This window comes from Lipotes vexillifer, unplaced genomic scaffold (genome assembly GCF_000442215.2).
Source record: "Lipotes vexillifer unplaced genomic scaffold, Lipotes_vexillifer_v1.1 scaffold822, whole genome shotgun sequence".
Classification (NCBI taxonomy): Eukaryota; Metazoa; Chordata; class Mammalia; order Artiodactyla; family Lipotidae; genus Lipotes; species Lipotes vexillifer.
The window spans coordinates 1,594,249-1,622,209 of NW_006770496.1; the positions used below are offsets into that span (position 1 = coordinate 1,594,249).

General features: G+C 42.4%; 1 protein-coding gene across 5 annotated transcripts in view; it reads left to right on the forward strand.

The window, feature by feature from the left end:
• ELMO1 (engulfment and cell motility 1) overlaps window positions 1–19,500 on the forward strand; it is a 462,642-nt gene extending 443,142 nt beyond the window's left edge. For 3 of the 5 annotated variants that reach the window (XM_007446110.1, XM_007446113.1, XM_007446112.1), the window contains 3 exons: window positions 1,203–1,285; window positions 12,199–12,276; window positions 18,088–19,500. In XM_007446110.1, coding sequence (XP_007446172.1) covers window positions 1,203–1,285; window positions 12,199–12,276; window positions 18,088–18,288 — 362 coding nt within the window. In that variant the 3' untranslated portion in view covers window positions 18,289–19,500. The remainder of the gene's footprint in view (window positions 1–1,202; window positions 1,286–12,198; window positions 12,277–18,087) is intronic. The other 2 variants (XM_007446111.1, XM_007446114.1) reach the window with 1 other exon arrangement.
• The last annotated feature ends 8,461 nt before the right edge of the window (window positions 19,501–27,961 follow it).

Sequence of the window (27,961 nt, forward strand, 5' to 3'; positions counted from 1 at the left end):
GCGTCGGGAGCCTGTGCTCCGCAGCGGGAGAGGCCACAACAGTGAGAGGCCCGCGTAAAAAAAAAAAAAAAAAAAAAAAAAAAAAAAGAGCCTTCCTGTTAACGTCGTTTTGACATTCTATATATTTTATAATTTTCTCTTCATCTAAATGTCACCCCCAAACCCAATGCCCCAGTAAAAATAGGTGAACTTTAATCATGAAATCTCTCATTATCTTCATCATTAGAGGAGTCTAAGGAATTGATGACGCAAAGCTTCTGCAGATCCTAAGTGAGCTCCTAAATTCAGGGTCCCTTACAGGAGTGAAAGATTAGGAATTGGAAAGGGACAGATGACTTTGCAGTTTTTTAAATTAAGCTTCCAAACCATCCTACTGCCTTCTCTCCATCAGATGATCTTAACAAAAGCTTTAAAGGCCCAAACCTTTCCACATCTTTTATCTTCCCACAAGTTCTGAGTAGGATGAGAGATAACATTGTTTTATCAAACTGCATTACTGCTCAGGACTTCCAAGATAAACACCAGCTACCACTTCCTTATCAGAAAGGAATGTTCCCTTTATTTAACTGAGTTTAATTTCATTGTCCATAAAATAGGAATAATAAAACCTGCCTCACAGAATGGTTGTGAGAAGTAATGAGATGGTAAGAGAATTTGGAGAATGAGAGTTCAGGATGGTTTAGATTCAGATAACTTTTTTTGTGATAAGGTTACTTCCCCTCATTATCCAAAACTCAGAAACTAAAGAGATGTAGCAACTGTAGCAGGAGATATCCATCTGTAGGAAGCATTTGGCATTGCTCCTGGCACATAGATGTCTTCCATAAAATCAGTATCAGTACCACTATTAATATGGTTATTACGGCTGCTTCTAATACCATCACTTTTAATGCAACTATGATGGGTTTGTTGTTGTTGTTTCTGGTCTTTTTTTTTAGGTATTTGCTTTATTGAACCAAATTCTACTATGAGCATAGATTTTTCTCCCCAGGGATGCTTTTTTCCAGGATATAAGGATAGATTTTAGTTCCTAGCCCTGGACACTGCTTGACTTCTCTTTTCTTTTCACCTCTTTCCTCTTCTAGCGGTAGTGTCTGGGAATGGCAGCCGTAGCAGCAGACTCGATGCTTAGTCTCGCTACTTTATGGACACTTAAGCTGTCACATGATGCAGTTACTTTCATTTTCTCTTATGCATTGCAGTGCCGGTGGCAGATATCAAAGCTGTGGTGACGGGAAAGGACTGCCCTCATATGAAGGAGAAAGGTGCCCTTAAACAAAACAAGGTATGATTGCCAAGTTATTGCAAATCGTTCTATCTGCTTAATACAGTTACTGACTGCAGTGGGCCCAGCCCTTCTTTGGTAGCTATGCTTGTGTGGTTGGGGTGTGTGTGTGTGTGTGTGTGTGTGTGTGAGTGCACACACGCACACACAGTTACACATCTCTTAAACTCGGCTCCTTTTCCTTTCCTCATTCCTTTTCCATCTCCTACCTAGTCTTATTCTTTCTCTCACTGATCACTTGTCAGATCTCCACCATGCCTTGCATTCTCTCACTTCCTTTCTACGTACAGCCCTAGGAGTTGCCCTCTCTCTGTTGTCACCAGTCTTCTCTCAAGCCCTTTCCACTCATCTCCGTCCATCCTCTGGGCCTCTCTTAACCTTCTATTTATGTTCATATTCTCCCTTCTGCCCTTCCACCCCAGTCCCTTTCGTTTCCTCCTTAGTTACCCGCCTGGTGTCTCAATGAAGTCTGGGAAAGGGAGGAGAGACTAGATGGCTCAAAACAAACCTTAGAAAACTTTTAAAGGCCTGATATTCTTCAGCATCATGGGAAATATTGTGAAACAGTTCAAGCCCAGCTTAAGGGAGAAAATCTTCCCAGAGGTGAATATTGCTTAAATACTCTTCACGCTGCAATATTCTTCACCCTCCCCATCACGTTGTTCCCCATGACAGCCTACATTCCATAACAGAGGGTATGGGAGGTGGCATTTTCTGAAAAGATGGAGGAATTTCCCTTGCCCCCAGTTTGGAGGTATTTGCCCTTGGAGGGGCCACCAGGGAGCCAATTTTTTACTTCTTGGCATCTTGTGTTACATCTTGTGTTACATAGTATATGTCCACGAACAAAATTGATCAGATTCATCTGGATGCTTCAGGCACCTTGGTGCCAAAAATGTCACATAGATCAATAGGTTGCTTCTTTATTGTCCCGTGTCATTATCTTAAGAGGAATGTAAACATTATACACATCCTATTTATCAATCAGTGTTGAAGTGAATAATGCCTGCCCTGTAATTTCAGTCATTGTAAGATGAAGGTGAATCCCGGTCTGCGTAAGATGACCCTATCTATGGTTAAGGAAAATCAAAAGCACTACAGAAGTATTGTTTAGGAAGAAAACAGGGAGAGGATACAGCCAAGGAGACATGTAACAAGACCTTTGCTTCTTAAGTTACATAAGTATTACTCACCTCAAGTCCATATGAATCCTTCTGTGTCAAGCCTGTCACAGTGCTATCATATAAAACACTGAGTGACATAAGGGCATGCCTTAGGGTCTGTAGGTCATCTGTTACACAGCATCTCTTTCTTCTCCAAGATATGGGGAAGTAGGGATTCAACAGCTCATCATATTCCAGAAGAGCATCCTTAACTAAAGATGCAAGTCCCCAGCCTTCATGGTTTGCCTCCTGTGGGGCTGCCTTCCTTCAAGACCACCTGATAACAGACGGAGCACCGGCTCTGCTCAGCTCCAGCTGAGGTCCCCGTGGTTATATAACACTTGGAGCCGAGCAGGACAAGGTGTGAGGAAATTGGCAGCAACAAGAGTCTGTAACCTAAAGAAGGCTAGGAGGGGTGTAGTTGGCAGCCAAGCAACTTGCCAGGACTCAGGCACTCTGATTGGGACAGCAAATGATGTAAAACAGGTGTGAAGGAACCTCTGGTTTCACCCCAACCTGTAAAGAGCCTAGGAGTTGTCACTCCTATCCTTACAGTAAGAAGAAACTGAATAAAGTGAAAATCAACAATTTTCTTGGAACAACCAAGAGAACTGATGTTGCAAGGGAGACCACAGCCATGGAATCTGGAGAGTCAGGTACATCCAGAGAGTCACAACCAGATCTGCTCACCTGAAGCAGAATCTACTGGAGCCGTAAGCTGTAAGATCATTTAGCTGGCAATTCTGATGACTGCTAGTATGAGAATGAGAAACTCTTGGGGGGTTGCAGTCTTGTGGGGGCATACTTTCATGAGCTTTATTTCCAATAAGCCTAGCAGATTCTCTCAGTGAACATCTTATGGAGCGTCCCCCATCCCCCACTGCCCACCTCCATCATGGCTCTGGGAGGGGAAAGAGGTGAGTAATCATGGAATATGACAGAGCCTTCTCCATAACGAAGCCCTGTTCTCCAGACCTTTATCCCATCTAGGGGAAAGGAATTTCTCCCATTGCATTCCTTTTTAGACTTTTTATCTCAACCACAGGGTTGGGGTTGGGGGAGACATAATCAACAGCAGTCAGAACCTCAAGGAAACCAGTAGGAAACTCTGTAGCTATGCTACTGGGAAAGCTGTACTACTGGAGATACACTTGAGAAGGTGACAGCCACAAGACATAGGACCCCCAAAAGATGGAGATTTAATTGGAAAGTTATGGAGTGCTATCCCTCACCCATATCCTACCACTATACCACTAGATTCCAAAATAATAACACTGGATTATACCTGAAAGTTCTGCAAGATACAGCCTCTCTCTGAGGAGGAGTATTTAGGGAAGCTCAAAGTCAGTAGGGTAGACAAAAATAGAGACACTAGAGGAATTTGAAGCCTCTGGCATTTACAGCTGTAGCAGACATTTAACATATCCCAATTCCTTGCTAGATTAACATAAATCATCACTCTAAAGGTCTGTGTATCTCCCTTCCTATTACCTGATACAGCATGTCTGGATTTCAACAAAAAGTTACAAGCATGCCAACAAGCAATTCAAAAACAGCCTGGAAAAACAAAGCAATCATCAGAACCAGACTACAATACGACACAAATGCTGGGATTATCAGACAGAGAATTTAAAATAACTGTGATTAAAAGGATTAGAGGCTCTAATGGAAAAAGTAAACAACATGAAAGAATAGATGAGTAATATAAGCAGAGATGTGGAAACTCTAGAAATGAATCAAAAGGAAAGGGTATAAGTAAAAAGTACTGTAACAGAAGTGAAATAAAGTATACTTTTAATGGGCTCTTCAGTAGACTTGACATGGCTGAGGAAAGGATTAGTGAGCTTGAAAATGAGTCAGTAGAAACTTCCTAAACTGAAATGCCAAAAGGAAAGAAAGGAAAAATATTAGAACATCAAAGAACTGAGGGACAATTGCAAAAAGTATAATATATGTATAATTAAAATACCAAAAGAAAGAGAATAGAACTGAAGAAATATTGAATCAATAATGGCCAAGAACTTTCCAAAATTAAAGACAGCTATCCAACCACAGATCCAGGAAACTTATAAGATACCAAGCAGGATAAATACCAACACACACACACACACACACACACACACACACACACACACACACACACACACACATACACACACACACCCCTAGGCATATCATATTCCAACTGAAGAAAACCAAAGACAAAGAGAAAATCTTAAACCAGAGGAGGAAAAACACCTTACTGGTAGAAGAACAAATATTAAAATTAAAGTAGATTCCTCATCAGAAACCATGCAAGCAAGAAGAAAGTAGAGTGAAATATTTAGTGTTAAAAAAAAAAAAGCCTAAAATTCCATATCCGGTGAAATTATCTTTCCAAAGTGAAGGAGAAACACTTTCTAAGATAACCAAAACCAAGGAAATTCATTGCCAGCAGACCTACTCTGCAAGAAATTCTTCAGCCAGAAGGAAAATTATATAGGTTAGAAACTGGAATCTACATAAAGAATGGAAGAGTGTCAGAGAAGGAATAAGTGAAGGTAAAATAAAAATATATTTTTTTCTTATTAACTCATTGAAAAGATAACTCTTTGCTTAAAATAATAATAGTAAAATATGTTAGATGATTATAGCATATGGATCAGTGAAATGAATGACAGCAAAGTCATAAGGGATAGGAGGGAGGAATTGGGATACTCAAAACAGAAGACAAGGAAAAGGGAGAAAATTAAAAATAAAGAACAAATACAACACATGAAAAGAGTTACAAACATGGCAGATATAATCTAACTATATCAATAGTCATTTTAAATGTCGATGGTCTAAATACACCAATTAAAAGACAGACATTGTCCGAGTGGATAAAAAGCAAGACCAACTATATGGTTTTCTACAAGAAACCCACTTAAATACAAAGACTAAGATAGGTGAAAGTAAGGGGATGGACAAAGATATCAAAATACATGAGACCAACTGAGAGAACTGAAAGGAGACATTCACAAACCCATTATTATCCTGGAGATTTTGGTACCCTTCTGTCAGTAATTGATACATCAAGTGGAAAGAAAATCAATAAGGATATTGATGACTTGAACAGCACCATCAGTCAACTACATCCAATTAACATTAGTAGAAAATCCACCCAACAATAGAATACACATTTTTCTCAACCTCACAAGAAACATTCACCAAGGTAGACCACATTCTGGGCCATAAAATACATCTTAACAAATTTAAAAGAAGAGCAATCATACAAAGTATGTTCTGCTTCACAATGGAATTAGACTAGTAATAAATAACAGAAAGATAGATGGAAAATCCCCCAAATGTTTGGAAATTGAAAACACACTATCAAATAACCCATAGTTTAAAGGAGAAGTCTAAAGAGAAATTACAAAATGTTTTAAACTAAGTAGAATGAAAATATAACTTCTCAAAATGTGTGGGTTTTAGTGAAAGCCGTGCGTAGAGGGAAATTTATACCATTAAATGCATATGTTAGAAAAGAGGAAGGATCTAAAATCAATAAAGTTTCCACCTTAGGAAACTAGAGAAAAAAAGAGCAATTTAAGCCTAGAGCAAGCAGAAGAAAAGAAATAGTAAATATTAGAGATGAATGAAATTGAAAATAAGAAAACAGTAGAGAAAATCAACAAAAGCAAAACTTGGTCCTTGGAAAAGATAAATAAAATTGATAAATTTCTAGCCTGACTAACCAAGAGAAAATGAAAGAAGATACAAGTTACCAATATCAAAACAGGTGTAGAGATGATGTTCTCATTTGAGCCTAGGAAATGTGTGGGTAGTTTGGGCCTTCTTGTAGGAGATTCCTCTCCCCTTAGAGGAGATCAACAAAACAAACTGAGTAAATGGCATTTCCAAACTTTTAAAAATAACTTGTAAATGACACATAGAAAATTGGACAGGTGGGTGGACAGATGGATGGATGGATGGATAATGGGGCACACTGCTAGAAACACATAAATAAGACTTCAAATGGAGGCTACTTCCTGGGATTCATGGGCAGAGATATTCCAGCCACTCCCAGCTTTTCTAGGCTGCCTTGAGGGCTGAGAGAAACAAGGGCATCTCTACCAGCCTGGCTCTTTCATTTGTATGCATATGAAAATTGTTTGTCTTGTAATGTTAATAGCATTCATACATCTGGTTCATCAGGTAAAGTGTCAAAAGGCAGAAAGGAAACCCACAGTTCTAATAATTTATTTCCTCAATCCACCCATACCCACACCCCTTCCCCAGTGCTCCAGAGGCTTGCTCCTGCCTACGTCTGGGACCTTCTGGATAGGAGAGGGGAGACCTGCAGCTTAAAAGGAGAGTTGGCCAAAATCTGTCCACAGGAGGTCTGCCAGTGCTCGGCAGTGGGCAGCACCCGAGGCGTGTTGCTGGCTCTTCAGCTTTTCCAGCTAGAGAGTAGGTTCTGCCATTTTGTGCCACAGGACTTTCCATTAGCTTAATTACTGAACAGGGCAAACTGGGACATTAGCGTCTTTAAGGCAGACACTTGTTAATAGCAAGATGTTGGTACCTGATAATACTTCTCACTCATTCAACATCTGGCACGCCAGTCACGGTCTAAGGCTTGCTCACAGAGTCATTCACTCAGTGCGCATTAGAGCACCTGAGATAGGATAGACTCTGGGCACAGAGTGATGAACAGGCAGACATGGCCCTGTCCTCCTGGAGCTTAGAGTCCAATGTATTTACAAGAGGTTGGTGCAACAGGCAGGTTTCTGTGGACACAAGAAGTGCTGGCTTCTTCACAGAGAGATTAGGAAATGTCTAACACTTAGGAAATGTCTAACACTTGAAAAGAATTATCATGGGTGAATGCAAATTCAATTGGAAGAATCTGACTTTCGAGGATTAAAGATTCTAAATTTAAACTCTGTGGTTCCTAAAATAAAGTTGATTTGTCGCCGTATCTTTGAAAGTGGGCATTCCTGGTACTTATCCCACTGATTTGGGCCTTAAGAGTTAAACAGTTAACATGTAATCACCAGAGGGAAGATATGACCAGATCTCAGTGAAAGGGATAGGAATATATTTGACATGAAAGAAGCTTGAATCTCACCATGTCCAGAGCCCAGCTTTTATTTTTCCAGTGTGATTCATGTACCTGAAATAAGAAGCAGATTATACTAGAAGCTGATGTTCTAGCCTCAGCTTGAGAAGCCTGGTCTTAACCAAAAAGCCTGTTATTCAGATTTACTTCGTTCACCATTCATACTCATAATGTATTGAGTATCTTCTTTATACCAGGCCTGTGCCAGGTGCTGGGAATCCAAAGATAAATACGACCTGGCGCCTGTCCTTGGGTGTCTAACAGATATGACTTAAGTATCAACATGAAATTACAATCCAATGTTGCCTATGCCCCAGTAGATTTAAATACCAGGAGAGCCTGGGAGACTTGAGAAAGCTTGTGGAGGAAATGATGTCTGAGCTGGCTTTTGAAAAGGAGAAGTGACGGGAAGACTTTCTAGGAGGAGGAAACAATGTGTGAAAAGGCACGTGGGGCCTTTTGACATGTAAAAGTACATCCTCTGATTGAGAAACATTGAATTCAGAGTGCAGGATTGGTGGGGACAGAGAGAAGAAAATGGGTTAGAGAACTATTGGCTGATCATGCTAAGATAGCTGGGGACCAGAACATTATAGCTGCTTATAGAAGGCAAGATCCTATCTTATTATTCACTATATGAATGACTGATTTTGCCTCTTCTAAAATATAAACTCAAACTCATAGATATACAGGTGAGCAAGAGTGCTTCATAGCCATGATATCTAGTTCTCTGGCTATATTTAGCACACACACATGCCAAGTTATATCCTACACCTTTAATCAAAACTCTTTGACCTCAAGATAATGTAGATAGATGGTGGAGAGCCAACATAATTAAAGTGAATGCCAGGCGAGATGGCCAAATGAGGCAAGTCACCCAAAGCAACGTAAGGAATGGCAGCCAACTCTATACACCAAAACTACGTTGTATAAAACTCTGCTCTCGTATTCAGTCAACCCATCATCTGACCCCTGGAAGATGGCAATCCCCAAACCAAGGCACCATCATGCCCTGAAGTTCTCTGAACATCCCCTGACCCCACATGCCTTGTCTCTAGTCCTAGGGATAGAGAGTTGAATATGGGGTCAGAGACCATAGGATCAGTTCCTCCCGTATCCTCTAACCCCAGAACTCACTTATCCCAGGCCTTCCTCCACATGGTGAGGTGGGAGATGTGCATTAGTGGAACAGAGGATGGAAATAAGCTGCTCCTGGACATGATTTTCCACTGACTTAAATCCAGAGGGAATAAAAGACCTTAGGTAGTGAGTAGCAAAGCCCCAGAGCATCAGATGTCTAAGAAAGTGTTGTGGTGTGTGACAAGAAGCCCCTGAGGGGGACACTGCCCCAGATCCATGACTGCTTACTCCACCATCTCCTGGCATCTCTCTCCCTCACAGACAGTTTGGACAGGTGGCAGCTTCCGGAGTGTTAGCCTGAGAGGCCACCGCTCCCAGCTCCTCAGTCTGCTTGCTCAAAGTGCTGGAGAGCTGACCTCCACTGATGCCTCAATGACAGCCGGCCAGGGACGTCAGTAAAACTCATTATAAGTGATAGCAGCCTTTAACGCAGGCATGTGGGTCAGAGAAGTAATTCCTCCAACCCCTCCCAGGCAGCTTTGGTGAAATTAAAGTGGGGAATGACATCCTCACGAATTTCCTATTTCCTCCCTGTGTTTATCAGAAATCTAGGTCATGACAGCTCCGCTCATTCACATCTTCACTGGTAAATGCCTTAGAAGGGCAAAACCCAAAGTTTGAGGCCCCTCCTTTTTCTTCCTGCTCCCTCCCTGCCCTGCAGAAGAGAAAGTGTCACAAAGGACAACCACGCTGACACTCCGGTCTGAAATGACTTCAGCACCTAGTCAAGAGGCCACGTCTGGGCTCTGGTGATGCTCACACCTGCTGTCGTAAGCAAGGGGATGGCTTAGCCATGCGCCTGCCCTAAGCAAAGTGGCAGTCATGGTCCAGCGACAGCCGGAAATCCACTGTCAGTTTCACCTTTTCCTGTTGACCTCCGAAGGTCACGTGGTGCTGCTGTAATGTACTGACTGGGTGTCCAAAAGCAAAGCCTGTCCTCTCCTTTCTCTCTAGTTTCTCAAGTATGAGTCAAAGACTTTTCCTAATGAATAACACTAAGATTAGTAAAGAAATCATCATCTATATCAGTGTTTCTCATCTAAGAACAGTCTTTATGAATTTTTGAGATTAGAGCTTAACATTTTGTTGAAAAAATGTTTTCAGTTTTTTAAAAGAAAATAATCACCTGTGATCCTAGCACCTTAACATAATTATTTTCATTTCACAATTTGCTTCCAGTTTCCAACCACAGGAAGACATTGTTCATAATTGTGATTTGTATGTATATAGTGTTCATTTCTCTTGCTTTTTTTCACTTAAGATCAGATTTTCATAATTATACTGAATGCCTGACTGCATGTATTTCTCTGGGTTGCTAATTTGTGATTTTTTTGATGGTTTACCCAAAGAAGGGAGGACATTTATTTAGTTTCTCCTATTGTGTTCTTACAGATAATGATATATACAGCTTTTGCTTCCTTTTGAATTTTCTTTAGGAATAACCCCAGGAGTGGGACCCCTCGTTCTTGATATGGATTGCCTTACTGACTTTTTTAAAAGGATGACACCAATTATGCTACCACTACTAGGGCCCATGACCATTTTCATTATAAACTAAAAGACCCAAAAGAGATGCTAAACTTATGGGAAAATTGTTTTTGTTTGTTTGTTTTGGCGAACTCTTTTTTAATATTATTGATCTTAACTGGGCAGGCTTGAATGGAATCCTAAGGAAGAAAAAAATGAAAAATGCAGGAACTTCCCTGGTAGTGCAGGGGTTAAGAATCCGCCTGCCAAAGCAGGGGACATGGGTTCGATCCCTGGTCTGGGAAGATCCCACATGCCACGGAGCAACTAAGCCCGTGCGCCACACTCTTGAGCCTATGCTCTAGAGCCCACAAGCCACAACTACTGAGCCTGTGTGCCACAACTACTGAAGCCTGCGTGCCTAGAGCCTGTGCTCCGCAACAAGAGAAGCCACACACCGCAACGAAGAGTAGCCCCAGCTCGCTGCAACTAGATAAAGCCCACGCGCAGCAACGAAGACCCAACACAACCAAAAATAAATTTTAAAAAAAATGAAAAATGCAGAGGGGGGTAGTTTTGCAGAACAGATCCCATTCTATGACTCAGCATTCTTTCCTTCACTTGTTTCTATTTCTGGTAGGGCGAGGATGCCCTAAGAGTATGAGACACTGGTAGGTCTGGGCTCAGAACGAGAGCTGCTTTCCCTTAATGATGGGACAGCTAGAGGTGAGCCAGACACAGATAAAATCCATGAGAGCCACAAATAGCCTGATGGTTTGCTGTGTCAGGAGAGGCATCCAGCTAATGCTGGGCCTTTGGAGTTCACTTGGAAGAACTCTTTCTCATCTGAAATCTGAAGGCATTGACCTCATCTTTCTGCCTTCTGTCTTCTTTCTGGGGGCATTCTTGCTGTGACTCACTGGCCAAAGGCAAATCCTCTGACAGATGTTGAGGTAGAGAATGATGTGGAGAGACCTACCTCCCTAAGAAAGAACTCCTGTGGGTAGTTACTGAGAGTGCAGCTCCCAGATCATAGCGCAAGAGAAAGGGGCAGTCGTCAGTGGTGCCTAATGGACACAGAGAAGGAAGGTTAGCACATGTGTTACAGTGATGCAGAGCACCGATGTGGACTCATTTGGCTCTTCCCTCCAAATTAGGAGTTGTTAGGGTGTTGAGATGTGCATCTTCTATAGGTTGTACCCTGCTGTCAGTCCAATAGAAAAATCATAGTGTCCAATATTGCACAGTACATACAATTTGAGAAGCATATATTAACATACATATTAGGCATGACACTGAGTGTCTCAGCCAAGGTCATTCAGCTACAATGAAATGACAGTGTCACTTAGTCCTTGGTCCTGGGGTCTCATAGTCTGTATTATGAATGAACCCAGACATTCGAATGAACACTCACCAATGAATGAACCCCAGCTATTCTGCCACTTGGGCCCATGCTCTCCTTTATACCCTGCAGCCACTATAGGATAAAACTAGGTTTTGTGTAGCCTTTGCTCTGCAGTGGTTCAGAGGTCAAAGGGCAGACGTGTTACCTACAGATAATGGGTTCATCCAGAAGCCTCATTACCTCCTACGTAGCTTCCATGTTTTAGCAAGTTTATACCCCTATGGACACCTGTCTGTTTGGAAATGATAGAAGATAGAGCAGCCCATAATGCTTCTGATTGGGAAAGAGTTTCATGGTCTCCCTGGGAGGGAGATGCTGAAGATAGGAGAGTAGCACAGCTTTGGGGATATGTGGCCTTGGACAACTCACTTAACCTCTCTGAGCTCCTTCGCATAAAAGGGGAATGATAACACTTGCTCCATGTGCTGTCTTGAGAATTAAATGAGATGGTTCACGCAGACTCCCCCTGAACAGAGAGAAGGAAATGTGCTGTGAACCTTGAAAAACATGCTCCTTCCTCCCGTCAGCCTCTCGGCTGCTCCTCTTGCCTGGACACACTGTAGGCACTATTCCATGTTCAATCTGCAGCCATTTGTGACTACAGAACAAATGTGTCAACTTTCCTCAATGTGGCGTTTTCTCTGATCTCTCTTAGGAGGTGCTTGAACTTGCTTTCTCGATCTTGTATGACTCAAACTGCCAGCTGAACTTCATAGCTCCTGACAAGCATGAGGTAAGGGTCTCAGTGGGGTTAATTTATGAGAGAATGTCATATTTTCTCAAGAAAAACAAGCAGGTAAAAAATACTGGAAAGAAAGAAATTTCATTTTTTTTAAAAAGTCTACCTGAGAAAACTCACGAGCAAAGGTACATCTTGTTGACTTGGAATAGAACGGAAACCTCTCGAAAAACTGTAAGTTGTAACAGATTCAACTTCTTCTTAGCTTGATCAAGAGTTTATGGTAAGGGCTTCCCTGGTGGCGCAGTGGTTGAGAGTCCGCCTGCCGATACAGGGGACACTGGTTCGTGCCCCGGTCCGGGAAGATCCCACATGCCGTGGAGCGACTGGGTCTGTGAGCCATGGCCGTTGAGCCTGCGCATCTGGAGCCTGTGCTCTGCAACGGGAGAGGCCACAGCAGTGAGGCCTGCGTACGCGGGAGGATCCCACGTGCCGCGGAGCGGCTGGGCCCGTGAGCCACGGCCGCTGAGCCTGCGTGTCCGGAGCCTGTGCTCCGCAACGGGAGAGGCCACAACGGTGAGAAGCCCGCGTACCGCAAAAGAAAAAAAAAAAAGAGTTTACGGTAAGGACTTCCCTGGCAGTCCAGTGCTTAAGACTCTGCGCTTCCAATGCAGTGGACGTGGGTTCGATCCCTGGTTGGAGAACTAAGATCCCACATGCCACACGGCGTGGCCAAAAAATAAATAAATAAACAAAAACTTAAAAAATAAAAATAAAGAGTTTATGGTAAAGAAGAAGAATGTACAGATGCTTCATACTCAGTAAGGGCATACTTGTTAACCCAGAGGACGTATCAGCCCTGGCTTATAGCTTTGGTTTTCGTTGAATATTTAGCTTTGGGTCAGAATTTTCCCATGATAAACATTTCTGTTCTTTAAAACATTGGATGAAGTAGGTTTTTTACCATGTTTCTGTGAGTTATTTTGAGAGGTTTAGGACTGTCTCTGCTGTTGGGATTTTATTTTTGAGATGCTTTTATTCCTTTTGACATCTTGTTATATGTATAATTTGTTTCTCTTCTTGAATCATGCTGTCAGCTATATTTAAAATATTTAACATAAATCCAGGAAAATGCATTTGTAAGACAAAGTAGCAGCTCTGGTTGATTTAACTTTTTCTCTGGTAAACTAGAACCCAACATCATGCTTGAAACTCTTATTTTTAGATGATACCATTCAAATTTTTGTTGTACATGTGGTTACATAAAAAGCTTTTAGAAAGGAAAGAACATTTTAATAGAATTTGAATTTTGTTCCCCATTTCCCCTGGGAGACTTAGCTCATTTAGAAGTTATTCTGTATTTGGTTTTCACTGGTTTGAAGCTTTTGAATAAAATTGTACATCCCAAAGAGAGAAGAAAGATTATATGCAAATCCTGCATTTAGAGTGGCGCTTAAATATAATTCTGTGTTACTTGACATTTCGTTCACAGAAGGGGATGACTTTGTCTTCATCTTCCTGAAAATAGACACTGTGTCCTACCATTTCTCTTTTTAAATAAAATTGTGGTTGTACACAGGCCACCGTATTCAAGATATATATGGATGTATAGGAAACTACTTAAAATTGTAGAACTGCAGATGCTATTTAAATCTATACAGCGCTCTTTTTCCCAGTAGACATTAATTCCAGATAAGGATAAATGTTCTGGGACTGCCAAATTTTTACTCATATCTGCCATTTTTTACTGATGTAGCGAGGAGAAAGATGCCATACACTTGTGTAAATTACAAGTATTCTTCAGACCACTTCCGTATCTATTACCTCATTTTATTTGCATAATCGCTCCATAAAATGGAAAGTTCTGTCACAGATATCCTTGTTTATCAAAGGGGGAGAGAGAGGCCTCCCAAAATTGAATAACTCGACAATAGTACTGATAATAGTAATTATAACCGGAATACTCTGTACCAGGGACCATTTAATGCTTTATGTGCTTCACCTCTCTTAATCCTCGTTCTGTAACTCTTAAGGAACAAACCAACGTTATTCCCATTTTATAAAAAAGGAAAATGAGGCACAGAGAGGTTAAGAAACTTGTCCAAGACGAAACAAGCAGTAAGTGATAGAGCTTGGATTTAAACCATGGGGGTCTTGTTCCAGAAACACTTTCTCTTTGGCCTCTGCACTGTGTAGCTTGGAAGGAGGAAAGCAGGACCTGGACCCATGACTTCCTGTCAGTGCCCATCCCCAGCTTCAGCAATTATCAGCTCATGGCCAATTAGGCTTCACCTATACCCTCACCCACACCCAGCTGCCACAACACCCCAGATTATTTTCGAAGCTCATCCAGATATCATATCATTTTATTTGTAAATACTCCCATGTGCATCTCTAAATAATAAAGAGTCCACTTGGAAACATAACTATCATACCATGATCACACCCAATTTTATAACGTTTTAATACCACGATTTGCAGTCAGTTTTCAGATTTCTCCAACTGTCTCATTTCTGGTTTTCAAAGTATTGTTCAGATCAGAATCCAAATAAGATCCATATATAACAATTGGTTCACATGTTTCTTCAGTTTCCTTGAATCTATAGGTTCCTCTCTCCTTCTCTCATGAACATGTGCATGTGTTTTTTTTTTCCTTGCAATTTATTCATTGAAAAAACCAGCTCATCTGTTTGGTAGCATAGTCAATAGTCTAGATTTTGCTGATTTTAATTCTGTGTATTAGTTTCCTTGGCTGCTGTAACAAATTACCACAAATGTAGTGGCTTAAAGCAACGTAAATGTATTATCTTACAATTCTGGAGACCAGAAGTCAGATGCAGGTCTTTCTGGGCTAAACTCATGGTATCGACAGAGCTGAACTCCTTTCTGGACTAGGGGATAATCCATTTCCTCACCCCTTCCTCACCTCCATCCGTCTCAGTAACGGCGGGTTGAGTCCTCACACCGCATCATTCTGACCGCCTCTTCCATACTCAGATCTCCCTCTCTCTCACTCCTGTTCTGTTTCCCTCTTCCACTTTAAAGGACCTTTTTGATTACATTGGGCCCACCTAGATAATCCCAGATAAAAATCCCTGATTTAAGATCAGATGTTCGCAGTCTTAATTCCCTTCACCATGTAACCTAACATACTCACGGGTTCCAGGGATTAGGACATGGTCTTATTTCAAAGGAGGGTACTATTCTGCCTACCATAACCTGCTCTATCATTTCACGTATTTATCTGCATCCTGTATTTCCTATTAAGTGATAGACGATTCATCAAATTCAGACTCTACTTTAAGCAGCAGTAGTGTTGTATTCTTCCATGATGTCTGGTTGTTTCTCTTTTGGAAACGTTTACAGCCATTGATGATTATCGCCTAGATCCTTGGATCTATTAGACTTTGGAAAAGGTTGATATTCCAATTCTATTATAGTTACATAAAGAGAAACTGGCCTCATCAACTCTTTGGTTACCCTGAGGTTAAACAGTGTACATATGATAGGCAGGATAATGCTTGATTCTCTTGACCAGGTTTCAAAATCATGAGCATCTTCAAAGGAGGCCGGTGAAGGATTTTTGGTGTTTGGGTATCATTATGAAGTTATGGATTTAACGTATTTGTATATCAATAGGTTGCAGTTATTGTCATTATCAGTGTCCAAATTATCTTATCTAGAGAAAGAAGGAACACCTTCTGGTTAGCTTCTGAGTTCTACTGACAGATGTCTTTGGCAGCTTTCAGGCATTCTGGCATGACGAGATATTCCAGGTTCATCTTGTACATTTCCTACCTTTTCTCTGTGGAGCTTTGGCTCCTTTTGGTATTTAGCAAGCAGAATCTGGACATTAGGTGTGCCTGTCACCTCTGGGTTGGTCATTATTTTCAGGTTTTTTATAGACAGAGCTTGAAGTTATGTTTTTTTTAAGATAAAATACACTGTAAGTTCATATTGATACTTCCAACTCAGATTCGGTACTACAGAGTTCTTATTTATTGGTTGATGTATTTTTTTAATAAAATTTTCTGTACTTGCTGCTTCTCAAAAGAAAAGCACCAGAGAAGTGTTCCTGTGTGTTAAACTAATCTGTACTAGGAAGCTAGCCAGGACTGGGAAAGCTGTGTACAAAGAGCAGTAATCCCCAGCATGCTGGGATTTACAGTGAAACAGTGCCAGAGCTGAAAGGGGCCTTAAAGAGCATGGGGTTCAGTGGTGCCCATATCTGGAGGTACATCAGAATTAGCTAGAAGCTTTTCCAAATAAAATTTCCTGACCCAAGATCCATAAGATCGGGATCTGCAGGGTAGGACCTGGGTATCTATTTTTATTAAAGTTATTTATGAGGAAACGAATGTTTCGATGTGTTCGGAATCTATCTAAGGTATTCATGAGGACGCTAATACTTCCAGAAATCCTTTAGCACTCAACTGATGTTTAGATAGGTTAAGTGCTTTGGCTGAGATCCCATAGCCAAGGCAGAACCAAAGCTCTACAGTTCAGGGCTGCACTACTCAGACATGGGCCTCGTAATACACCCATGGTACACCTCCTTGGCTTAAAAAGTGGTGCCACCAATGTGCGTCGTGGTAGATTTCTATCATCTCACTATGACTTAAGATTTGTGTAATGCTTGCCATCTTGTAGTACTTTTATGTTGAGATCTGCTATCATATTTTGGAACATAGCCCAGGTAACCACAGTGCAAAGGACAAGCTAAGTAGGGTCTGGAATTGCAGCTTGACCCAGTGAGGGCAAGAGAGGGGGGAATCTAGAGCATGTTCTAGAAGGAAGACCAGTCCCACAGGAAAAGCAGAGAAATTGCTCTCAAGGAAGTCCTATATAAGACTAGGACATCCTAAAAGGTGAGCAAGGAGAGCACCCAGAATGCAGGCGTTTTTCTGAGATGTGGGCAGCAGGGGCGAGTTCTTCCACCAGGTATCATGGCTCTAATACCAGGTCAGGGCAGGGTTTCGGCCTCTGGAGGGAAACTGACAAAAGCAAGGCAGGTCCTCAGATAAACGAAACACAGTTCATAGTCTACTGGAGAGGCAAAGGACACGATTAATTTTAATGAGAGGGGAAGAACCAAATTCTTGGTTGGGTACTATGGAGTGCTTTCCAAAACAGGGAATGTCCCCAGGGACCAGAGACCTAGAGGAGAAAAACCTGGGAACCTGGAGACCCAGGCAGAAGGGGTCCCTAGACCGGCAGCCAAGCCACCTTCCATTAAGATCACCCAATAATTTTAGCCACTTTGCTCACCAGACATTGGGCAGCACTCAGATATTTCCTAGACCTTTTGCTAAGAAATGCAAAGGTGGGACTACCATTGGGCTGTCATTGTGAGTGCTGGGAATCAGACAGGATAGGCAGAGATGAGCTATTAGACTGGGAACCATACCTGGAGTGAGGAAAGAAGCAAGCTTTACCTGATGTTGAGTCCAGGAGTGTTGGGATATATTCTACCAGTACCTTAAACTCATTGACTCACTGGTGGGATGTTAGAGATATTATGTGGCACAGGCACGAAAACCCAAACCCTCCTGCTGCACCACAGGGAGGCATCATGGGCACAGAAGAGTGCAGGCACTGGAAGCAGATTGCGTAAGTTCAAATCCCACCCACTCCACGTACTACCAAATGACTTAATTTCTCACCACCTCAGTTCCCTCATCTGTGAAACAGAGATGGTACCAGACGTGTCAGCTTTATAGAGATGCTGTGCATGTTAAATGATAATGTAGGCAAAGCACTTAGCACAGAGCCTAGACCATCCTGAGTGATCAGTAAGTGTTAGCTATTGTTTCTCCTCTTGATATTGTCATCAGTAGTTCTCATTGTCACCTCCCTTCCCACCAGTACTGTATCTGGACGGATGGGCTGAATGCGCTGCTGGGGAAAGATATGATGAGTGACCTGACGAGGAATGACTTGGACACGCTGCTCAGCATGGAAATCAAGCTCCGCCTCCTCGACCTGGAAAACATTCAGATCCCCGACGCACCTCCACCCATCCCCAAGGAGCCCAGCAACTATGACTTTGTCTATGACTGTAACTGAAGCGCCCGGGGCCCAGAAGCTCCCCCTCCAAAACTGGAAGAGCTAGCTAACAGGAGAGAAGAATGAAAACGCTCCCATGCCTTGGAATCCGCTGTGGTAGAGGAAAGCTGTGGTCCACATTTCCTTTGGCCCCAACGCCTCTAGCCCCGGCGTCTTCCTGCCCCTCCCTGGCGTCCTGCTCACCGCCCTGATTCCGTTTCTAGACTCCGTTGCTTTAGGTCACCTCCCGTTGCTGCAGCCTAAGGTGGGAGAAAAGCAAAACCCACCGCCAGTAAGAGAGCCAAAGGGCCCTTCCATCTTCATCCCAGCAGGCAAGCCCTCCCCTCCTGGAGGCTGAAAGCCAGTAGCACCAGACCGCCCCCAAACCTACAGCCAGACCCAGGGGTGTGCCCAAGGCCTGTGTCTGGAAGAAACAGTCTAGCTACTTGAGAAGACCAAACACCTCCTCGTTCCCCTGCTCTCTAGAGTCCGCTCACACCACCAGTTCCATGTGAATTGAAATCTGCTTCCAAACCCCCTCCCTCCCACGTGCCGGCCTTTGCCTGCCCTGTTCCTCTCCGGTCGCAAGAGCAGCAGCAGAAGCTTCTTCCTAGTTCTTCCCAGGGCTGGGTCTCCAGACACAGTCCGTGGGTCCCATGGCCACTTCACGTCTGCCCTGTGACTGTGACCACCCTTCCTGCCTCCCAGCTAGTCTTGGCTTTCCCCTCCCCTCCCCAGCCCAGACCTGCCCTCTTCATTGCCACACACCCTTCCAGCGCCTTAGCTGAAAGCACAAATGGTGAAACCAGTCCCCTTGCTCCATCTCTAATGTACTAAATCTAAAAGCCTCGATGAGAGGCAGTTGCTTATCGAAGGGTTTGGTGGTCCTTCTCCTGGTGGTTCTGCTGAGCACAGGTTTCCACAGGATGGTCAAGTATCCAAGTTTACATCGTTGTAATTATTACAGGTATTGACAGTTTGCAAGGGTTCAGGGTTGTTGGTTTGGGCGGGGGAGTGGGTTATGTTTTTTTCTTTGCTTTTTTTTTGTACAAAAGAGTCTAACATTTTTTGCCAAACAGATATATATTTAATGAAAAGAAAAGATACATAAAGGTGTGTACTTTCCAGGGTTTTTTGTTTTTTTGTTTTTTTAATTATTTGAATCCTAAACCTCTTCCTGAGAATAACATTCCCCTAAACATGCTGTGGAATAAAATTAATTGTGATGAGTTGTGGGGCTGGTGTTTTGATTTGGTAATTTAGGTTCTTGCTGCTCAGGCATCAGCAGCATCTGTGAGCTTGTCAGAAATGCAGAATCTTAAACCTCACCCCATCCCTGCAGAATCAGGTGATGCACGTGCATATTAAAGTTTGAAAAGCACTGGCCTAGGGGACTCCTGACCATTGCTGTGTCACCATAGGCTCTGCATATCAGTAAAGAATGATCCTTCTAAGAAGACCACCACAAGTCATCTAAAAAAATCAGGCCCACTATGTAATAATACGATCTATTCATTTTACACTGTTGCCTCCTGACGGTGACTTTCTCTCTTATTTTTCCTTCCTTACCATTATATAATTTATGGAACTGACCAAATGAAACACATCACACTTTGAAGGAGTACAGTGAGCAAAGGAAAAGAATGCAGACCCATAGACCAGAAATAGTCAAGCCAGAGCTAAATGAATCTAACTATGAATTAGTGAAATATGGGTAAGAGCCCAGCAAAGGATTTTTCTGAGGTTAGTTCCATTGGAGGCATATCTGGATCATAAACTCCAAGGGCTGGAAGGGATATCAGAAAGGTCCCAGTGATGCAGGATTTACAGCACAAGGCACTCTCAACTCTCAATAGAAGTGTTAGATGGCTTCCGGTCACTGCTGTTTGTTGTTACCCAGATGTGCAATTACAAATTGACCTGGGTTGAGATGACATTACAGGAAAAAAAGAAAAAAAAAAAAAGACGTCCTTTGTAACCCATCGTAATTCCCAAGCGCTTATGCTTTACATCAGCGCACTCACACCTGAGTGTCAAGTAGATACTTCCATAACGTTAAGCTTTTGATGATATTAACGTGTATGTCCTTCATGTCAGGAGCACTTATTCATCTACCCGTCATCCTGATAAAATGATAAATGTTAGGAAAAAGGAAGCAGACAGAGTCATACCGTTTTTTACTTAGGAATTACCTGACTCCATCCATGAACAGGGGAATTCTTTGGACCAAGATATCTGAGGTCCTGGGACACTGAGTTTAAGAGATTGAGCGTCCTATGACCCTTGCTAGGAAGAACAAACCCTTCTCTGTTCTGTTGCTCCTGCTTTGGTATATTAAATAGAAACTAACCCTTTCAGGGCTATTAAACATTCTGCTTCATCCCTGTAGACCCTCCTCTCGAGGACCGGTGAGGTCCTGAGAGTGTGACATCATTCCTTCATTTTGTGGCAATATGGTGCAGGGTTGCCGTCCACATTTGCCCACCGCATCTTCTCAGCCTAGGCTGCTGAAGGCGACTTTCCCGGCCAGTGGGCTTCCCACAGCCAGCTCAGCTCCCGTCGCCACAGGTGTCTAAGCTTGGACAAATCAGCCAAAGCCAAGGGAGCACTGAAGGAGGAGCCCAGTTTTGTCGTGAAGCCTAAGCTGCATCTCCAATTCAGCGTGACCTGAAATAAAACTGATCATTGAATTTTAATCCACTGGTATTTTAATTCCTCTCTTATTCAGAACCTATAGGGGAAAGGGTAATTAACTGGCACTCTCAAACACAAAAGTGACCAAGGGCAGGAAAATCTGATGATTATTGCAGAAGAAAAAGTGCAAGCCTGAATGTTTCTTGAGTCTATTTGCAAATCCATTCTAAACCACCTTCCAACTAGCAACTCAAGCATCTCCTACCTACCTGCTTTTATAATGAACTGAGCAGTTGTACCGTTGACATACATGCCTTTTATCGATTTTGTGTTAGTTATGAAATCTTTAACTTAAACCTTTAACTTATTATAAACCTTTAGCTTAAAGGAAATAAAATATTCCTATGATAATCAAAAACAGCCTTAGAGCTAGACACTAGGAATGCAACAAGAATAAAATTTATAAAATCGGGAAGGTTATCATCAAGTAATTTAGTCGAATATAAAACCAAATAATTGCAGCACAGTGTGGAAATGATACTATATAACTGTGTACAACATAGAGTAGTAGAAAGGAGGTCGTGCTCAACACGCTTGAAAGTGGGGTAAGGGAAACCAAGAGAGGAGTAGAAACTTGAATTAGGTCTTAAAGAGAGAAGCTGTTTGCCACGCGAGAGATAAACATTCCAAGTAGAGCAAAACATACAAACAGAGCCTGGAGGCAGGAAAACTGGTGACTATTCCAGAATCTGTAAAACATTCAGTGTGGCCAGTATGTAGGATGGATATGAGAGGGGAAGGGAGAGAAGACGGCAGAGGGTGTAAGGGGCACAAATCATGAAAATCCTGAGATGGTTGGCCAGGGATTTTACTTGAGGGCAAAAGAGTGTAGTCAGAGGAGTGATGTTGTCAGATTTGCCATTCAGAAATATCACAAAGACAAAATACCCATGGCGGGGGGGAAAGATCAGTGTGGGAGAAACGGAAAGAAGAGATATTAGCAAGAAGGTGTGATCGACGTAGTCCCAAGCAAGAACCATTTGAGCCAGACTTTGGTATAAACGATGGGAAAGGGGAGGGGAGAAAAGCCATTAAACAGCAGTTAGCTGCCTTTTTAGTGAAGGAGAGAGAAGAATGCCAATGACTCCTGAGTTTCTGGAATGGGTGAGTAAGCAGATAACAAGGCTGTTACCTAAAATCAGGAAGAGAGGGGAAACGGGAGATTTTAGAAATAAAAGTGAGGGGAGCTCATGAGACAGCTTGTTTGGACTTCTCCAACCAAAGAAATGGAAGCCAAACCTCATTCTAAAATGGAAATCTCATGACTTGAGAGACCTGTGGATGAGGGGCCTGGAAATTGTCATCGCTCAGTAAGTAAATCCCCTCCCTTCCCTTTGGTCCCCCATCCATGCCCTCTCCTTCCCTCACGTCCTCTCCTTTCCTTTATGGTAACACGGTGGTTGAATGATCTTTAGTATAGTTCAACTGTGCGGCATGTTTCAACCAATTCAGCCTGTTTTATGAAAAAGGAAAATAATAAGCAAAGGAAAGGAAGAAAGGAGAAAATTTTAAATTTGAACATACTCTTGAAATAAATATTTGAGGTAACTTGCAACGAAACCACAATTTAAAATAAACTTGGGGGTGGGTGGAGGATATATGGTATAATTCTATATGAAAACATAGTTATACCCTATATTTTTCTTTTAATGGAATTACATTTCTTTTCTGACAGTAAAATGAATGTTAAATGTTTTTAATCAGAACACACCCAAATGAAGGAAGGAAATAATTCTACCAGAAACATATGATGTGTAGTTGATATACTTGAACATTAAATCTAAATCTGGGCTTCCTGGAAGCCAATGTAAATAAGGAAGCAAGTTGGGATATATAGCACTCATTTTTTAAATTAAATTTCTATCACCTCATAAGCAAATATCCTTTCCCAGGCACCAAATCTCAGAGAGGACATGCTATTAAAAGCACATAACACCTTCAATAAACACTTCTTGGTAGGTGCTATCTGTCTGCCACTTTGTTTTGCTAAAGAAAAGAGTTACCCCCCGAAGCCCCTTGAGGGATGGAAGGAAACAGGTACCAGAGAAGGGGTGTTCTGAATGCTAGAGTCAGTTTAGGGACAAAGTATAGAAGAATCAGAAGAGGAGTCTGGAAGTCGAGCAACCAAGGAAAGCTTGGCCAGAGAAAGAGGTTCAGGAATGCACCGGGTGGGTCCAGGGCTAGGAGAGGTGCTGGGCACAAACAAGCAGGATCCAGGAACTGAATCCCTTTGCACTTTCATCAGGCACTCACTATGCACCGTGCACAGGGCACAGGGATACAAAAGTAAACCAGTGACTCGGCCTTCTAGAGTCTCATAGCCTAGGACAGGAAAGACAGACAAATAAACGCAATCCAGAGCTCAAAGGATCTTAGTGTAGAGAACACTGAAGCTAGCACACAGAGCAGGAAGTGACTTCTGCCTGGAGGGAAGTGAGGCCTGAGAGAGGGTTGGAAGGATGAGCAGGAAGCCACCAGGTGACAAGGGAAAGAAGGCCAGGCTCACTCTCTACTCATCCTTCAGGTCCCAGTATGATCATTGTTTTCCCTGGACATCAAAGTCAAGTTTGGGGGCTCCGGCTCTGTGTTCCCAGAGCCACTTTTACTTATGGTCATGGAGCTTTCACCGTCTTCCTCACTTGCCGGGAACCCTATGAGAGAGGGCACCTGGCCAGCTGTCCTCACCACTTTCATGCCCTACCCTGAGCCCAGTGCCAGGCACCTAACTGCACTCCATCAGCTCTTTCTAAGAGAATTGATCAAGGGATTTTCTGGAAGGGGTAACAGCATGAGGCAATAGAAAGAGGAAATGGGTTATGGCTGGAACAGACATGAGTGTGGGAGAGAGAAAAGTAGGAGATAATCTTGGAAAAGAGAGTGAGGACCTTGAATGGCAGACCAAGAAGTTGGAACTATATTTTTTACGTGGCCGGGGCCACTGCCATAGATACTTAGGTGAATGGAGTAACCTGATTTGCATTTTAAAATCACCACTTTCATACTGACAGCAGCACAAAAGGCAAGTTGGAGAGTGGGTCCAGAGGCAGGGAGACCAGGCTAAACATGTTTCCAAGGTGCCTCACTCTTTTTTTTTTTTTTCTTTTCTTCTATTTATGTAAGTGCAATATCACTCTCACATTCGGCAAATGCAGCAGTTGACACCTTACTAGAAGAAGTGACTTGGCCAAAACATAAGTAGTAACACTAGGATTTGAATCCAGGTTCTCTGGTTCCAGCTTCTCCTTCTTAATTCCTTTTGCAAGCCATTTTATTTATTTATTTGTTTGTTTATTATTGAATTGCCATTGGCATACAATATTGTATGTTTTCGGTGTACAACATAGTGATTTGATATTTTTTTCTATATTAAGAAATGATCACCACAATAAGTCTAGTTGCCATCTGTCACATACAGAGTTATTACAATATTATTATTATTTATTCATTTATTTATTTTTTTTTTTTGCGGTACGTGGGCCTCTCACTGTTGTGGCCTCTCCCGTTGCGGAGCACAGGCTCCGGACGCACAGGCTCAGCGGCCATGGCTCACGGGCCCAGCCGCTCCGCGGCATGTGGGATCTTCCCGGACGGGGGCACGAACCCGTGTCCCCTTCATTGGCAGGCGGACTCTCAACCACTGCGCCACCAGGGAAGCCCTACAATATTATTGACTCTGGTCCCTATGCTGTATATTACATCCCGTGACTTATTTATTTTACAGCAGCAAGTAAAGGTGCCTCACTTTTAAGAAGGCTGAGCTTATCAATCAGTCGATCAATCAATCAATCAATCAAATTACTAGGATCAAACTGAGTTCAGAAAAGAATATATGTGTGTGCTGTAAAAGAGGTGAAACGATCATCACTGCAAAGACAGAAAAATTAAAGGCAAAAGGATGTATAATTGAAGCCGAATGTATAAATACAAAAATAGAAACAAGACCAGATCTTTCCCAGATTGCCTGAACAAACAAAATCTGGACAAATGCTGGTTATAAGATATCTGCCTAAAATAAAATGACACAGAATAATTGAAAATACAGAGGTGAGCATGATATACCAGCAAATACAAAGTCACAGTTTCACATGAGGAGAAGAAATGGCAGGAGGGGAGAAAATAAATATCAGGAAAGTAAAATGAAGATAAAAATCTATGGAAAAAGAAAGTAACTTTGCAATACTCTTTAACATTGATATAATTTACCATGTTGATGTGACTGATGACAATACCTAGTGTCACTGCTAACTGGTAAAGGGCTTTCACCGGAACCTGACCTAGCTGACACCCTGATCCTGGACTTCCAGGCTCTAGAACCATGAGAAATTTCTGTTCTTATAAGCCACCCAGTCAGTGGTATTTTGTTATAGAAGCCTGAACAGACTAAGACACATGGTTTTTAGCTCACCTTCAATAAATAAACTCTGGTTTGATGGTGTTCCACTTAAAATGTCACTTGAAACGAATCACAGTTTTCTAAAACTGTGACAGTCCAGAAAACAAGACCTTACTGAATTTGTAGAGAATTTTTGCATAATTAAAACTTAAGAACACAATCGATTTTTATTTTATTTTACTTCATTTCATTTCATTTTTGGAACCAGGTAGTACTATTGACCAAAAATTCTAAGAGATTTAGCAAGGTCTGATGCTACTAAATATAATTTTTTAAAACAAAAGCACAAAATATGATAGCAAAAAAACACACACGAGAGAGAGAGAGAGAGAAAATGAGAATGTACATGTATGTTGAGGAAAAGCCTAACTTTGGAGCAATATCATGGTTGCACAGCTGTTAAGAAAATATAAGCTGTGAAGTCCTGTGCCAAATTCCAGTTCCAGTGCTTGCTAGCTGTGTGACCTAGTTATTTCCCGGTTTGTAAAATTTTGTCTATACAATTCTTTTATAACAACTATTGAAAGATTATATTAAATCATGTTTATAAGTTTCACTGGCCAGTGTCTTGAGTATAGTAAATACTCAAAAAATAGTAAATAGTAAATACGCACAGCTAGACTTTTCTGATGCCAAAAAGTCAAACACGTCCACTTGAATCCCTTTGAGTCTGAGAATTGGGCCACACTCCAACACTCTTCCCAGGCTAGTTGCTGACCTCGTGGATCTTGTTGTACCCTTCACACTTTGCTCTCATGAATTGCTACTGTCTCATTTCCACCATTCAGATCTTACCCCCACTCTCCTGTGAGGTAGTAGTGGATGTTGAACAAGTGGGCCAGACCCTGGGTGTTACCTGCACAACCAGGATCGGTGGCCCAACCTGCAGGAATAGAGCTAAAGTGGAAACTAAGTCAACATGAAGGAGCCAGGCAGAACCAGCAACAGCAAGGTCGGAAGCCAAGGGGTGTTCCATGTGGCACCAGGAATACAGGGGAACTCTCTGTATCCACCTTTATTGGACATGAGAAGTGTGGTGCCTGTGTGCTTCTGGCTGCCACGTACTGACCACCTGGTTGGCAGGCATTGGGCGACACGTTTTCCTTGCAGTACGTCATTTTCCTCTCCAGGGGGCTGGTACTGTTACCTATTTCACAGATGAGAAATCCAAAGCTCAGAGAGTTTAGATCACTCCCCAAGGTCACATAGTAAGGAAAGAGTTGAATCTGGGGCTTTCTCTGACACAATGCCCTCTACTGGCTCAAAAGGACAATGTGTGGTGGACCCCTTCACCTTCTGATGCTTATGCTATACAGTTTTTTGAACCTAAATTTGGGGCTTTCTCTCCTGGATGAGGAAAAGCAGCTCATTGCATTTTGCTCGTGGAATCCCTTACCTCTGAAACATGAAGCTTCTCTAGAAGCTTCTCTTAGGAGCTGCGCGCCATACACCAGCTTGCTGAAGGTCCTGCCGTTGCTGTCATGGTCCCTCAGCCCGTGCATCACCTGCTCAGCCTCACACCTGAGCAGGTTCTCTCCAGCTGCATCAGTTCTCCTAGACTTTTCACCAAGGGTGTGTAATGCCTTATTCTGGTCATAAGTTGTAAGAGAACTTTCACACTGTTCATAAACTTCCCTACATGCCTTGATTGATTTATCTTGGATTCTCCAACTCTTCTTTTCCTGGCCCATCTCTCTCTCTCTTATAGTTGCTCTCAGTTAAGTTTTTTTTTTATCAGCTACCTCCCCCTTTTCTTTGGGATCATTGTGGTCCTTGAAAGCTGCCAGGGTAGCTCTTTAAGGTTAGATTCCAAAGTACATGCCCAGAATTTATGAGGAATCCCTCCAAATACAAAAGAGAGCTGCCTGTTTGCTTTTTCAGTGAGTTCCATCGGATCACTCCCTATGACAAGGAGCATCTGTGGTTTTTCCTATAAAATAGCTTTCCAGCACTTTCCCCATTACAGACTAGTGGCCCTTTGAGAAGTGAGACCATTCCTTCACAAGACTGGATTTTGCATTTTGCTGTTTACATTTGGAAAAGAGCGATCTGCTATCACTGCAGAGTGCAAAGCAGAAGAGGGAGTAAGAGCCACTTTGGGAGTGGAACTTTGTACCCCAGCAGAGCCTGCTGTGGGGCGGTATTGCTGCATTGGCACATCTGACAGCTTTGTGCGGCTCTCCAAAGAGCAAGCACCCAAGGCTGATGATGTCTCTGGACAGGAAGGTCAGGTCACGCCATCCCTCTGTCCTGGAGTGGGCTATCTATTTCCCACACCCACTGTGAGAGGGATGAGGAGAAATGAACAGGCATACATGCAATTTCGTCTGGCCAAAGTCATTTCAACATCTGTAAAGCAACTAAGAATTCATCCATCACCAAATAAAGTAATTATCGAAGCAGCTGTTACCCAGACATGACTCTCAGCTGGGGCAGTGGGAGAGCAATTTATCTCTTAGCAGCAGCTTGCCAACATCTAACTTGTGATTTATAGAGGAGGAGAAATCCTCAGAATATAAGGTTCAGGCAGATGTGTTGTAAATGGGTTCTTCAAATTCTTTTGAAATTTTGTCTACTGTTATTCAACTTACACTCATAGAAAATTTG